Source organism: Rhinolophus sinicus, chromosome 15 (assembly GCF_057876585.1).
Source record: "Rhinolophus sinicus isolate RSI-liver-muscle chromosome 15, RSI-T2T, whole genome shotgun sequence".
Lineage (NCBI taxonomy): Eukaryota > Metazoa > Chordata > Mammalia > Chiroptera > Rhinolophidae > Rhinolophus > Rhinolophus sinicus.
Window position 1 is genome coordinate 65129090 of NC_142515.1, and position 14363 is coordinate 65143452.

The 14363-nt window shown below is 50.2% G+C and overlaps 2 protein-coding genes across 14 annotated transcripts in view; one reads left to right on the plus strand and one right to left on the minus strand.

The window, feature by feature from the left end:
- MARCHF8 (membrane associated ring-CH-type finger 8) overlaps window positions 1-4076 on the plus strand; it is a 134136-nt gene extending 130060 nt beyond the window's left edge. For 12 of the 13 annotated variants that reach the window (XM_088792142.1, XM_074337293.2, XM_074337297.2 and 9 more), the window contains one exon: window positions 305-4076. In XM_088792142.1, coding sequence (XP_088648268.1) covers window positions 305-606 — 302 coding nt within the window. In that variant the 3' untranslated portion in view covers window positions 607-4076. The remainder of the gene's footprint in view (window positions 1-304) is intronic. The other variant, XM_088792149.1, reaches the window with a different exon arrangement.
- A 7158-nt stretch (window positions 4077-11234) lies between these two features.
- The window catches only part of ALOX5 (arachidonate 5-lipoxygenase), a 47229-nt gene continuing 44100 nt past the window's right edge, over window positions 11235-14363 (minus strand). Inside the window, exons 11-14 of the mRNA XM_074337298.2 lie at window positions 14026-14147; window positions 13563-13663; window positions 13036-13206; window positions 11235-11900 (exon numbers count right to left, since the gene is read on the minus strand). Coding sequence (XP_074193399.1) covers window positions 11721-11900; window positions 13036-13206; window positions 13563-13663; window positions 14026-14147 — 574 coding nt within the window. The 3' untranslated portion in view covers window positions 11235-11720. The remainder of the gene's footprint in view (window positions 11901-13035; window positions 13207-13562; window positions 13664-14025; window positions 14148-14363) is intronic.

A 14363-nucleotide genomic window follows, 5' to 3' on the forward strand; every position in this document is an offset into this window, starting at 1 on the left:
GTTCCCTCTCAGGTCAGACCTCAGACGTCTGGGGGTCGAGGGGCCATCAGCTGTCAGGCACCAGGCTCCTATTTGGATGAGGTGTTTTTTTTTAATTAATAAAACCCTGTCAGAAGAGATCAAATCATGGGGAGAGAATCTCCATGAACTGCCTCCTGTAAGAGGCAGTGGAGACCCCTCCTTCAACCAAGCAGGCTTTGATGAGGAAAGCATCGTGGGTTATGGGAAGCTCCCAAGTTGTGTTTTATTTACTTCTGATCTTAAATAAGGTCAGCTGATAGGCTAACCCGGTTTCCCCTTGCAGGAATCCTAGAGTGGCCCTTTTGGACTAAATTGGTGGTGGTGGCCATCGGCTTTACCGGAGGACTTCTTTTTATGTACGTTCAGTGCAGAGTGTATGTGCAGTTGTGGAAGAGACTCAAGGCTTATAACAGAGTAATCTATGTTCAGAACTGTCCAGAAACAAGCAAAAAGAATATTTTTGAAAAACCTGCACTCACAGAGCCCAACTTTGAAAATAAAGATGGACGTGGACTCTGTCATTCCGACACAAACTCTTGTTGCACAGAACCTGAAGACACTGGAGCAGAAATCGTTCACGTCTGATTGTGTGGAGGGTATAGTGTTCCTGGACATCCACGGACAGCTGAAGGAACTTGTTTACTGCCAACTGTGTCCCTTTTCTTGCGTGCTTCAATAGCACAGACTGGGCAGGTGACTCATTTTAATTGCTTCTCTTTTTCTAAACCCTCCTCAGTGAGTCTCCTGGAAAGCTCTCCCATCGGCTGTGCACAGCTGGGTCCACTTCTGCCAGCATGTCTATGGGAAGGGAAGGTGGAAGAGCCCCAGGACACCAGGATAGGGGGAGCTGGCCCATGGTCTGGAGCAGAATGAGAGAATCAAATGCCAAACTGAAACCTGAGGGCAGAGCAGGAGCAGGGTGGCACCCGGGCCCTGAGGCTCAGCCTCTGCCAGTTGGCAGCAGTCCCCACTGTGGAGCGAAGTGTTTGGGAAAGTCTGGTCACGATGGGGGAGTTCCCTCCTCACTAAGGAGAACCGGGAGATGAGATCCGGCTGCCGACACTGCCGAGCAGCCGCCTCGGTGCTCTGTGCCTGGTGGCCAGTGGTTCACTAAGCAAACAGCACTTTACAAAAAGAATCTTTACTTTATAATATGTGTCCAGTGAGACTGACATTCAAAAGAATGTCTCGTTTCAAACCTTCTCTTCATGAACGTGATTCTCTCTTTTGTGTTATGACTGCCCTAAAACCCCTTTTGCCTTATGTATTCTAAGAAACATGACGTCCATTCTGTGTGCATTAAAGGGACTTGTGACTATAAAACAAAACAAACAGATATGAGGCTTTTCCATAACACTTCATGGGAATTAATGGATTCTGGATGGCAATTTGAGCGTATTTCCTATGGTTTCAAGCCTGTTTTATGACAAGTCTTTATAGGCCTGCCCTGAATGTCTCTCATTTGTCAACAATGAAAAGGAAGGGTTTAGAGGTCTAAACAAAAGGAAAGGAAGTGAGTAATTAGAACAAAAGTGAATATTTAAAAACCATTTGAAAACAGACAAGCCTCTGTAGTTTGTGCCGGCGTCACCCTGACAGAGGAAGCACGCACCGCCCTGGTGTAGGGTGCTGCTCCTGGCTGCCTGCCACCTCCGCCAGCTTCTGCTCCTGGGAGGGTCCGTGGATCACGTCAGAGAGGCAGACTCTGGGATGAGGGCCAGGAGTTAGCAGCAAGCTGCCATGGTCCACTGGTCAGTGCCCCAGCCACCCCACCCATTCGTCGCCTTAACTGGACTGAGCAGAGAGGACACTTAGGGGCCCCTGGCCCTGCGATCGGTCCGTTCTGTCATCAGGGATTATCTCCTGTTCCATTCTGCATGAAACAAACAAAACCAAAATCACTACCATCAAATGGCCTTTGTCCCTTAAAAAGTCTGCTTAAAATTGTTTTTTAAAACCTGTTTTATCGCACCAGGCAAAAGAGTCACCTCCAGGAAAGCAGGCCAGGAGGGTCTGCGGTGTGACGTGCATGTGTCCAGGGGCATGTGCAGAGCCTCCTCTGGGGGTGAGGTGCCCAGGGTCCTCTGTGTCTTAGCTGCCTCCTGTCCCATTACCAGGATGAAGCAAACACAAGGTGATTCCTTTGCTTTCCAGACTGGAAGCCCTGCGGCTTGAGTCAGAAGGATGAGGGTGTCTGAGCAGCTCTCAGGGAGGCGTGTGGTAGCAGACTGCTCTGCTCTCTTCTCTCACTCAGAGTCTGACTCTGGGCTCACGGGGTCTGGTCTGAGGAGCTGCTTTGCCGTGGTCTTTCTCTGGCCAAGCAGGCACTGTCTAGATGCAGCCACCCCTTCACCCCTTTCTCTGGTCAGACGACCCTCCTGTCTCCCAGGCCACCTCCCGCCCATGCCTGTGATCACTGTGCCCCAAAGTGCAATTATCCACCTCACCCCTCTCAGCCGTGTCAGCCCTGCCTCTGCCCCTTGGGGACTGCTTCAGCAAGGCGCGTGTCTCTACCACCCTCTGATAGCCAGGAGTGCTCAGGTAGACAGCGGTAGATTTTTAAGTGGGAATCCTTCCGTCTCCCCTGATGGAACCCCTTATGCTGAACTTGAAAAGTACCGAGGCTTCCTGTAGAGGTAAGTGTGCTTCGGTAGTGGCAGCCCCTGGGCAGGGCCCCCCTCCCAGCCCCCTGTAGCTGGCACCCCCTATGGCAAAGGTGCCTTTGTAACCATAGCTGTGTGTTGCTCCCATGCCCAGCCACATTCTCCCGTGAAGCCCTGTCACTTGTTTTCAGGAAGCATAACGCCATCTCATCACCCCACACCATGCTCCTACAGCCCCTCTGCCAGTAGACGTCTGTCCCATGTCTTCCTTTCCTCTCTCGGAACAGTGCACAGATGCCCCCTTGCCGTTCTCTTTTCTGACAGGTTCCAGTTGAGCACCTCTGACCCAGTTCTTAGTCCCAGCTCTCACCTCTTCCCGCTGGGTCCCACAGTGAGGCACATAGCCCTGGCCAGGCTGTGCTATACTGCCATCTAATGGGGATGGCAGATCTGCTGTGTTCCGTCAGTCTGTCAGCTTGCCCTCTACGTGATTTTAGGGCTTAATTATTCCCCAGTTTCCCCTCATTTTGCACCTGGCTTTAGTGGGAAGATGGCATTTGGCTGAACCATATAGAAACAAGAGATGAGCATGCAGGTCTCAGGGCCAGGAGGGCTGGTACTTGTGGGCCAGGCTAAGGGGAGACAGGAGCGGCCTTGGGTGTCACCAGGCACCCTGTCTGATTTGGCCTTTACTCTCCCAAAAGCTTCAGTATGACTCAAGGGTTTCTGACTTTGGCTTCCAGCAGTAATTTGGTTTTGTGCCCGAGTTTATTTTAAGAATTTCCTGAAAACTCCTTGAAAGGTCTTGTCCTACTCTAGGCCTCTAACGAGACCTCGGTTTTTTTTCCTGCTTCAATTCCCTTTTCAATCTTAGAGGTCTAGTTTCCAAACCTGCAGGCATGCACTACCTGGCTGCAGATGTACAGACCCCAGGTAGTCGGGCCAGTGCAGGAGCTTCAGGTAACCCTGAGCAGGTTGGAGCTGCAGCTGCTGCCTGGTGGTTGGCTGCAGGGCTGGAGGAGATGGAACAGACGGGTGAAGATCCGTGATGCTGTCGATTTGGCAAATACCCGTTTGGATCTGATTTAAATCTGCAACTTCCCTCTCTAGCCCAAGGAACAACCTGTACATAGGGAAATGAAGGCCTTTATCTTTGTGTAGGAAGTAAGTTGTGCAGCTCCTCACCTATTTAGATGCAATGTTTCTTGAAAGTTGATTGTTAATAAAAACCAAATTTACACTGGCATGTGTGGTGTAGTTTCTAACAGGCACTTCACATTTGAAGTTTTTCTTAGGAAGTTTCTAGTTATCTAAATGTCTAGTTTTGTATCCTTTTGTGTATGTTCACTGTTTCTCAGTATTACCACTTGAATAATTCTCTGTACAGGGGGCTTGTTTGTGCTATACACAGGGGTGTCTAATTGTAGCAATAAAGCATTTCTTGAAAAAGGAGTTTTTCCATGAAAGTGTTTTCCTGCAGGGAGGCTGGGGACTGTGACATTCACTCAGGGTCCTGATCCCCTTTCCAGGTTCCTCTGCTCATACATCAGGGAAAGGAGCCACGCACCTTGTGCTGGTGTCCATTTTCCTCAGAGGGGGGCAGCTCCCGGACACTGGTCATGGGAGGGGGTGGGTCCCCCTGAGTGGGGGGCAGCTCCTGGACACTGGTCATGGGAGGGGGTGGGTCCCCCTGAGGGGGGCAGCTCCCGGACACTGGTCATGGGAGGGGGTGGGTCCCCCTGAGGGGGGCAGCTCCCGGACACTGGTCATGGGAGGGGGTGGGTCCCCCTGAGGGGGCAGCTCCCGGACACTGGTCATGGGAGGGGGTGGGTCCCCCTGAGGGGGCAGCTCCCGGACACTGGTCATGGGAGGGGGTGGGTCCCCCTGAGGGGGGCAGCTCTCAGACACTGGAGGGTGTGTCAGCATGGCAGTGAAAACTGAAGAGTGCTTGATTGAAACATCCAGGCTGTACCTGCACTCAGCGCCCTAAAGAAGCCAAGCTCAAGTTCAGGGTGTGTATGGCAACATGACCGTTGGAGCAGTCCATTGCTCAACTATCCTTATCTGTTGAGACATTTACTGAACCACAGCCCAGCTGAGTGAGAGAAGCGGGGGGCCAGCAGGATTGCTGGGGATAGGCTAGCCTGCTGCATCTCCTGGCCTTGGAAGGGCTTCCCTGACTAATGGCAATGCCACCAATCCCCCACTTTGGAGACTGCAAGCCTTTGCTCACAACAGAGCTTTTACCTGAGTGTGTGAAGTGAGGTAGGCCACAGTGGTCGGGGACATACTGTCCCCTAGGGGAGCCAGAACTTGTCCGCACGTTCAGGGCAGCACGGTAGGCTTCCAGGAGACTTGGGAGCTAAGCAGGGTCTTTCTTGCCTGAGTTCTGCGGAGAAGAGGTCCCCAGAACTGAGTGGAGCTGTTGAGTCTTCCAGAGGAGCTTATGCAGCAACAGCGCCGCTGAATGTGCACTGGTGTGTGCGTGCTGGGGGAGGGCAGCCAGGGCATGTGAGCGTGTGCTCAGCTGTGGTTGAGGTGGAGCTAGATGTGAGCTGGGGGCTGCCAGAGAGGAGAGGATGGGTTTCAGGAGCTTGGTTGCAGGCTGGCTTACGACAGTGCTGCCCCAGGCCTTTCTGCTCTTTGACACCAGCCACAGTGAGAGGTGTAGGCTGCTGCATGACCGCCTCTAGGGGGGCACTTTCAATCCTCCCTGTTATGGGGTGGCACTGAGGTTTGCAGGCCAAGCTCCTGTTTTTGGAAATAAAGTTAGGGGCACAGGCCCACTCATTTACATATGATTTCAGCTGATTTCCTGCTACAGTGGCAAAGTTGAATAGTTGGGACAGATCTTATGGCCTGCAGAGCCTAAGATACTTCTTTACATGGTCCTTTATAGAAAACGTTTTCCAACCCTTGGTCCGTGTGAATGGTGTCACAGCCCATGTCAGAGGTGTGGACGGCCCCCTCCAGGGCCTGTCCTGTCCCCCAGCCTCAGAAGTGCTCCAGGGACCAGGAGTCCTGCTACGCCTCTACATGGCTGGTTTTGGAAAGAGCTGAGAGGTGTAGTTCCAGAGGATAAGAAGGCAGGGGAAGAACACGCCTTCCTGAGGTGGCAGGGCCCAGCCCCTCGGCTCCGAGAAGCCTGCATCTTCCCTGCTTCGCCCAGGCTGCCTCTTGGAGCTGAAATGACAGGAGCAGAGTCAAGGCTGCACTGGGATGACCTCAGTATCCCCCGCACACAGGGCAGGGGGGCGGAAGTTTGGCGGTGTCGGGGGGCCAAGCCTGGGCTGCACTGTGGGTCCTGTGACACCTGCCCTCTGGGTAAGAGAGTGCCAGTCAGTCTGTAGAGGTGAGCTGGCCTGGCTGTGGTTCTGCTGCTGTAGCATAGTCTGCAGCAGGGGCCGGGGGAGACTGTGAGAGGCCTCATGGGCTGGTGTGTGAAAGGGGACTAGTCCATTTCACTACTTACCCTACTTTTCTGATGTTGAACGGCCCTGTTATGAAATGATGACGATAGAGGGAATCGCTTGGTGCGGGTGCTTTTTATTGATTGGTTGGTTAATGCTGGGTTTATACCAACAAAAACTTGGTAACTCAAATGTCCCTTCAGACTTCTTTTCAAAACTTTTCTGGTGCATGAAATCAGGTCTGGGAACCCTGGTTCAGGGACTCTTTCCTCAGCCAGCAGATGGGTGGGCCCACGACGACTGTGAGTGCCTGTGTCATGCTCCTGGGGGAATGCCCATAGCTTTTACCCAATTTTCAAAGTGTTCCATGCATCTCCTCCACATCTCCCCCTGACACTAAAAACAGCGACTTTAGTCTAACCCAAGGGCATTGCCCGGGGTCACACTGAGGCAGCCAGAGCTCCGCTGACTCAAGGCTCTTCTCCCTCCCCACCTCTGAGGGGTGTCTAGGAGGAAGTTCAGCCAATTTCCAATTCTCCCACCCTCTCCGACAGCCCTGCAGAGGCCCAGGCCCAAGAGACAGGGCTAGGATCTCTGACCTCATCCCACCATTTAAGATGGAGGAGCGACAGAAGTCCTGGGGGCAGTGCTGCTGTCGAGAGAAACAAGCTTTCTTCTGCCCTCTGATTCTTCTGGCTGGTCTAACAGTCAGGTAGGCATGAGACAGAGTAGAAAGAGAGAAGGACCAAATTCAATACATACACATGTATGGGAACCCCACATGCAGGAGAGGTTCTGATACAAAAAGGGGACATGGGTGTGTATAAGACATTCTGAGCTGGGGATGAGGGAAGGTGCCTGGGGTCTTCAAAGCGTCACTGCAGGATGATGCAAGATGCTTAGTAGATAGAAGTTTGTCCTGCCTTATAGATCGGTCAAAAGAGGTTATGATAATTGTTTATGATGGCTTATTAGGGGCATCAAGTTCTTCTAGGTAGTTAAGAGAGGGGCAGACGTTTCTCTTGGGCCTGAAACTAAAATTGCCTTTAGCCTACAATAATCCACATACCAGAGGCACATCTGGGGTGGCTCCAGTGTGCCGTTTAATGAGTTTTGACAAATGTATCCACCTATGTAACCCAAACCCTTATCAAAATACAGAACATTACCTCAATCCTAAAACTTCTGAAGCCCCTTTCAGTCCACTCCTGTCCCTGTACCTCCGAAAGCAAACATTGTTCTGATGTCTTGGTTTTAGCTCATCCGAGAACTTAATTTTAATGGAGTCATACAGTATATATGATTTTGTGTAAGAGTTCTCTCAATCAGCACAATGCTTTTGAGTTTCACATATGCTCTTATATCAGTTACCTCATTCCTTTTTATTGTTGATTAAGAGTCCATTATATGAATATATCCATCACTTTGTCCATTTCCTTATTGCTGGATACTTGTGTTTACAGTTTGGAGCTACTCTGAATAGAAGTGCTGAGAATGTATCTGTGAACATGTTTTCATTTCTCTTTGGTAAACCTGGGAATGGAATGCTGGTTCAGAGAGGGCAGTTTTATAAGAAACTAAACACATTTTTCCAAAGCAGGTGAGGCACTTTATATCCCCACCCACAATGTGTGAAGGTTTCAGTTACTTCATGTGCTCGCCAACATTTGGTGGTGTCAGTCATCAAGATAAAATACAAGCATTCAGCCATTCTCATAGATGTGTAGTTGTACTTCATTGTAGCTTTAATTTATAGTTTCTTAATGACTAATGATGTTGAACATCTTTTCATGTGTATCTTGTCTTGTGCTTATTAGCCATTCACGAATCTTAGTCTTTTTGTATAACGGGCTGGCAAACTATAGCCTACTGGCCATATCTAGCCCATGGCCTGATTTTGTAAGGCCCCTGAGCTAGGAATGTGTTTCACATTTTTAAGAGGTTGTTTTAAAAAGTGCAACACATTGTATGTAGCCTGCCAAACCTAAAATATTTAAAGAAAAAATTTGCTCACCTTATTATTTAAAGTGTGTCTCTTATATATAGCATATTGTTGGGTATTGATTTTTAAAATCTATTCCAATAATCTCTGCCTTTTTGTTGGAGTTTTTTAGTCCATTAACATTTGATGTAATTATTGATATGGTTGGTTCTGTGTCTACCATTTTATTATTTGATTTCTATTTGTCCCTATTTTTATTTCTCTCTTTCTCTTTTCCTGCTTTCTTTTAATTATTTACATAGAATACCATCTGTTGGTTTTTAGCTATACTTATTTCTTTACATTATTTTTAGTGGTTGCCCTAGGGATTATAATCTACCCACTTAAAATTTCACAAACTACTTAGAATTAATATTGTGCCACTTGATAATAAGATATAGAAACCATGTGACTGGAAAAAGTCCATTAAATACCCATTGTCTTTTATGCTATCTTCATATGTATTATGATCACATATATTATAAATGCTACATGATAATGCTATAATATTTGCTTTAAATAGTTGTATATATTTTAAAGGAATTAAGAGGGGGGAGAAAAGTCTCTTAATTTAGCAAATATTTACCATTTCCGATACTCTCTCATCCTTCCTGAAAATCTGAGTTTCCATCTAGTGTTATTTCCCTTCAGCCTGATGAATTTTCTTTAACATTTCTTATAGTATAGATCTGCTGGCAATAGATTCTCTTAGTTTTATTTTACCTGGAAATTTCTTTATTTTGTTTTCATACTAGAAGGATATTTTTGCTGATTACAGAATTCTGTGTTGGTGATTGTTTTCTTTTAGTGCTTTAAAAATATTGTTCCAATGTCTTCTGGCCCCTTCAGTTTCTGAGGAAAAGTTATCTATAATTAAAATCTTGCTATTGTATATGTGCTACCACTTTCAAGAGTATCCCTTTAACAATGGTTTTGAGGAGTTTGGCTCTGAAATATGGGTTTCTTTGTATTTATTCTGCTTGGGTTTGACTGCGCTTCTTGAAGCTATAAATTTATGTCTTTCACCAAATTTGGAAACATTTTGAACTTTATTTCCTCAAATATTTGTTGTGCCCCATTCTCTTTCACCTCCCCTCTCTTTCTGGGACTCCAATTACTTGTATGTCAAAACTTCTGATATTGTCCCATCGATCTCTGTGGCTCGGTTCATGTGAAAAAAATTCTCTTTGTACTTCAGATTGATTGGATCATTTCTACTGATCTATCTTCAAGTTCACTGTCTCTTTGTTTTGTTGTCTCTGTTTTGTGTTAAGCCCATTAACTTTTTAGTTATAGAATTTCCATTTGCTGATGGTGGTGGTGGTGTCCATCTTCTTCTTCATAGTTCTCTGGTGAAGATTTGCTATCCTTTAATAAATTGGTAGTATATTTCCTTTAACTCATTGAGCAGTTATAAAAGCTTCCTTAAAACCATTGTCGGGTGACCAGTTAGCTCAGTTGGTTAGAGCATGGTGCTAATAGCATCGAGGTTGCCAGTTCGATCCCCACATGGGCCACTGTGAGCTGCGTTCTCCTTAAACACAAGCAAACAAAGAAAAAAACACCATTCTCCACTAAGTCCAACATCTGAGTCATCTTGTGATTAGTCTCTGTTGTTTGTCTTTTCCCTTGAGGTCACATTTTCCTAATACTTTGTTGAGTAGGTTTGTGTCCTGGCTGTTGTGAATGTTATTTTTTGGAGACTCTGAGTTCTGTTATGTTCCTCTGAAGAATGATTTTTTCTTTTAAGCAGGTAGTTAACTTGGTTGAACTTAAACTAAAGACAGTTTGAAACATCAAATCTCTGTTTTATCTTCAATTGAGCTGTTTACAATTAGCCCCATTCATGCATGGCTTAGGGGTCAGGTTTGGACAGAGTTTGTGAAGAGAACTTTGGTAACAAAGGAACTGTGCTCAGATATCCAGCTGCAGAGAACCAGGAGCACCAGCTGCAAAGAACGTATTTGACTGACAGCTCCAGCTGCCACACCTTTGGATCCTCTGTGACATTCATGCCAAGACCATTTTTGACATTCCTACCTGACACAAGGTTTCTGTAATGGACAACTTTTGTTTGAGGATCTCCATTAGCTGGCGTGAGACCTAGAAGTTACTGCAGTCTGAAGCCCTTTCTTCCCAACCCTTCCCTCCCTCTCTCCTTGCACAGGGTCAGACCTGCACTGCCATCCCTGCTGGCTCCTCTTCTTTCCTGCTCCCTCCTCCTTCCCTGCTCCCTCCTCCTTGCTCACATGGCCTATGAGTTCTCAAGGTTGGTATGTTGGCCCTGACAGGCACCTGGATCTGAGTCAGTGCCTCCACCATGACCATGATTACGGAGTCTGTTACCAAGGTGTCATTCACCAATGTGGTGGGAGGTTCTCAGGGGTTGGAAGTCTGGGGCATGAAGGGGCTGGAACTGTCTCTCTAATACCCACTCCAGTGGTCAGGTTTCCTGAGAGAGACTTTAGTGTCAGGAACGCCTGCATACCTCCTGCATGCCATGTTGGCCCGCATGGGTCGAGACTTTTACCCAGACATTGAGTGGCTGGCCTACCACATCAGGTGAATCTTCTGGAAATTCTGGAGACCCTGCTGACTCAATTCTGAAGCTGGGGGTTGTGGATTTGGGTATGTGTGTAGGAGACAACAGATAGCCATGCCCAAGTTTAGCTTCCTGGACCTGGGGAAAGAAAATGCATATTTTAAGCCAAGTTGAGGCCTCTGCTATAGAAGAAAACAGCCCCCAGCTCCTGAGACAATTCCTGGAATCTGTCAGTTAGGTGCCCTGCCAGGAGAGAGCAGCACGCTGGAGCCTTATGCCAGCCCTGGGCCAGTCCTTGGGCACAGGTATATGTCCGATGGTTTCCCTGTCCTCCAGGGGCTGCAGGGACCACATGGCAGGACAACAGAGGTTTGGACAAAGCCCGGGGAGAAAAATGAGCTCTATCTGCAATCAAGGAGGCCTCCCCTGATGAGATGACATTTGCAATGTGTTCTGAAGAAATAGTAGGAGCTTTCTGGACAAAGAAAGAAAAGCACATTCTGCCCAGGCAGGGGTGTGTGTGGGGGGAGATCGGGGGGAGGGTAGCTTTTGCCTAGACGGAATCATGATTATGGCATTTTGCTTTTTTGTGGGAAGGGGGGATATGAGCTGTTCGAGTTGGTTGGACTGCAGCATGTGGAAGGAGACCTGTTTTAAATCAACTTTATGACAACTACTTCGTTCAATAAGAATTTATTTGGGCATCTGCTATATGTAAGAAATTGAACTAAGCATAAATAGAACAGAAAATAATCATTCCATGTCTCCAATAAGAAGACACATCTATCGGTTATCCTGATTTACTGTTGCCCCCTGGTGTGGAAATTCGAGCTGGCAGAGGACAGGAAGCTACAGTACCCTGCTCTGTGCAGGAGGGGTCCCTGCAGTGTCTACACTTTGATCAAAGTATGGGATTCACTAAAGACAGGAATAAAACACGAAGCTTCGCTATACTATGGCCCAACCTGGGACAGCCAGTCAGCCTGGGACCTCGGGGCAGAATTCCCAGGAATCCTGGGAGGCCCAGGGGCAGCAAGCTGCTGGCAGCCTGCCCCGTAGCCGCCCTGTGAGCCCCTCCCTCAGGGAAGGCCGGAGTCTGGGTGCCGAGCAAAGCCCTGAGCAGTGGCCATCCTGGAGGGCGGGAGGCAGGCTCAGGCAGCCACTCAGATGGCCACGCTGTTGGGAATCCGGTCTGGGGACAAGTAGTAATACGGCAGCTTCTTGTTCTTGTTGCGCTCAGCGATCACGCTGACGATGGTGTCGAGGTTCTTGCGGAATCGGGCCATGGCCTCCTTCACAGGCTTCTCAATGAAATGCTCTTCTGGGTACATGCCCAGGAACAGCTGAGGAACCAGACACAGACAGATAGATGGACAGGTTAATCAGCAGTGCGGCGAGGGTAACTGACAGGCCTGGTCCCACCCAAGGAGCTCATCCTTTGGGAGTCACCTCTGCTGCCTGCCCAGAGTGCCCTGAGAATGCAAAAGCCACACCTACCCTGGCTTTCCCTAAGGAAGTTTCCGGAGCGGGAGGGGGCTTACAGATAAAGGGGAGGGATAACTGCCCGGCTGCTGGGTGGCCACAAGGACGCGTACTGGTGCAGGAGAATGGAGGCTGGTGGCCCCAGCTGGTGGGCGTGTGGCTGTGGGGTCCTGGGCCTGTCCTGTCCAGCACTCCTGCCCTCCCATTGGGCTCCAGGCAGCAGGGCCATAGGGGCCACCGCTGGCCTTCTCTCGCCCTGTGGAGGCGGGGTGCTCATGTACATACTCACAGAGATGTCGGCAAATTAAAACTAGACCCTGAAAAAAACCCAAAACTACTGGATTGTTAAAACTGGAAAGTTTCACATCCAGGGCTGCTAAGGGTGGGAGACACATCATATGCTATTATTGACGGGATTCTGGATTTAGTCTGTGAAGGGCAGTTCAGTCTCAACATTCTTTGACCAAGAAATCCCTCTACAAGGAGTGTACCCTCTGGTCCTGTTGAACACATGTGCAAAGACACATGTGCAAAGATGTTAGTGAGAGACAAGCATGTTAGCAAAGGCCCTGAGCAACTGCAGTGTCCCGGAGCCTGGGCTGGTGCAGTCATTCTGTGCAGCCCTGAGCTGGCGCTGTGGAGCACGACCACTGAGATGCCCAGCTTTGAGATTAGGTTAAACAAGGGGTGTCTGGAAGGATCCCCAGGACAGTCTTAGAAGCCCACATGAGAAAGCTTTGTCACTGTTGGGTTGCTGGGTGTGCCCTTGTGGAGAATGTTACCAGAGGAGCAGAGTCCCCCATGCTTTCCTGCCCCAGGCACCTGGAGTGCCCTCATGGCTCAGGCCTGAGGACCTGGAGGGCCTCTCCAGCCCTGGGAGTCAGGATTCCCGGAGGACAGATGTCCACCCTGGGCCCTGAATCACAAAACCCTGAGGTTGAGGAATGGGTTACACCTGGGGCGGCCTGCCTGCCAGAAGGGGAAGAATGGCCTCACCTCATTTTCCTGGAACTGGCTTAGTGCCCACACTGCTCCCAGATGCCAACAGGAGCGGCCACGGTCTGGCAGCGTGTCCACGATCTGCTCGATGGTGACCACACCCTTGGCCGTAGGCGGTGGGGCCCGCATGGTTGGGGGAGCATTGGGGATCCAGGAGCACCAGTCATACTGAAGGGAGAGCCGGGGACACACAATCCAGCCACCGCCCACCTGCACCTCCCGCCTCGCCCCTGTGCATGCCTCCCACTCCAGCAGGACCCCAGGCAGTCCGGCTACAGCCCCCTTGCCGCATTGGACCCTTCGCTGAGTGGGCAGAATCCACGATCACCCAATTCAGGTCCCGAAGCTGCCTGAGGTCTGCCTGGCTTTCTTCACGCCCCCTGCCCCCCGCCACTCCCCTACCCCCGCCCCCCAGATGGCTGGAAGACTAGGAAGTAGAGCAGCCCCTCCCACAGGTCTGTAGGAATGAAGATCAAGGTGATCTTGGTGATTTCCCACTCACTGCTCGCCCTGCCCTTGCCCACCTGGCCAAAGTTCACCGCTGCATGCTGGGCTGAGGCCGTAAAGATCACTACGGTCAGGTACTCAGACAGCTTGTCCCTGGTCTTGACGGACTTGGGGAAGCCTAAGGGCCAGTGAGAGACAGGCTAAGGCCCTGCCTCCTGGAAGGGGCACCCACCCACAGCGCCAGCCCCACCCCCAGATCCCCTGGGTGATCCCATGCCAGTGCTGTGAGGCCCAGCATGGATAAAACATCCTGGTGGGGACAGAGGCTTGGTCCAGTGTCCTGATGTTTCTAACCTGGGCTCTCAGAGCTGTAGAAAGCCCCTAAAATGTCCCCATGAGGCTTACTGGTGGCCCAGAGTCCCTTGGGGGGCCTACCCCCAGCACCCAGGTGCTAAGGTGAATGCCACAAGCCAGTGTAGCCCAGGGAAAGTCAGGTGCTGGGAAGAGCAGGACAGCGACTGCAGGAGGGGCCGGCCCTACCTGAGGCCTTCTTTCCTCTCATGCCGTACACATAGACGTCGTTCACGAAGTCCTGCAGCTCCGAGTCGTCTGCCACCACCTCGTCACTCTCGTAGTAGATGCCCACCACGTCAGCCGTGAACCTGACTCACGAGGAGGGGCCCAGCCAGGAGTTACTGACCCAGCCAGGTCTGCAGAGCTGTGCCTCCCGGCCCCTGCCAGGGCCCCTCAATGCCTGCCACTGACTCCTAACGCCCAGGTCACTGAGGCCACCCTGCCCGGTCCCCGCTCCTCCACCAGCGCCTACATGCACTCCTCCGGCAGGACCTCTGCTCCCGCCACGTGGGGCGCCCCACAGC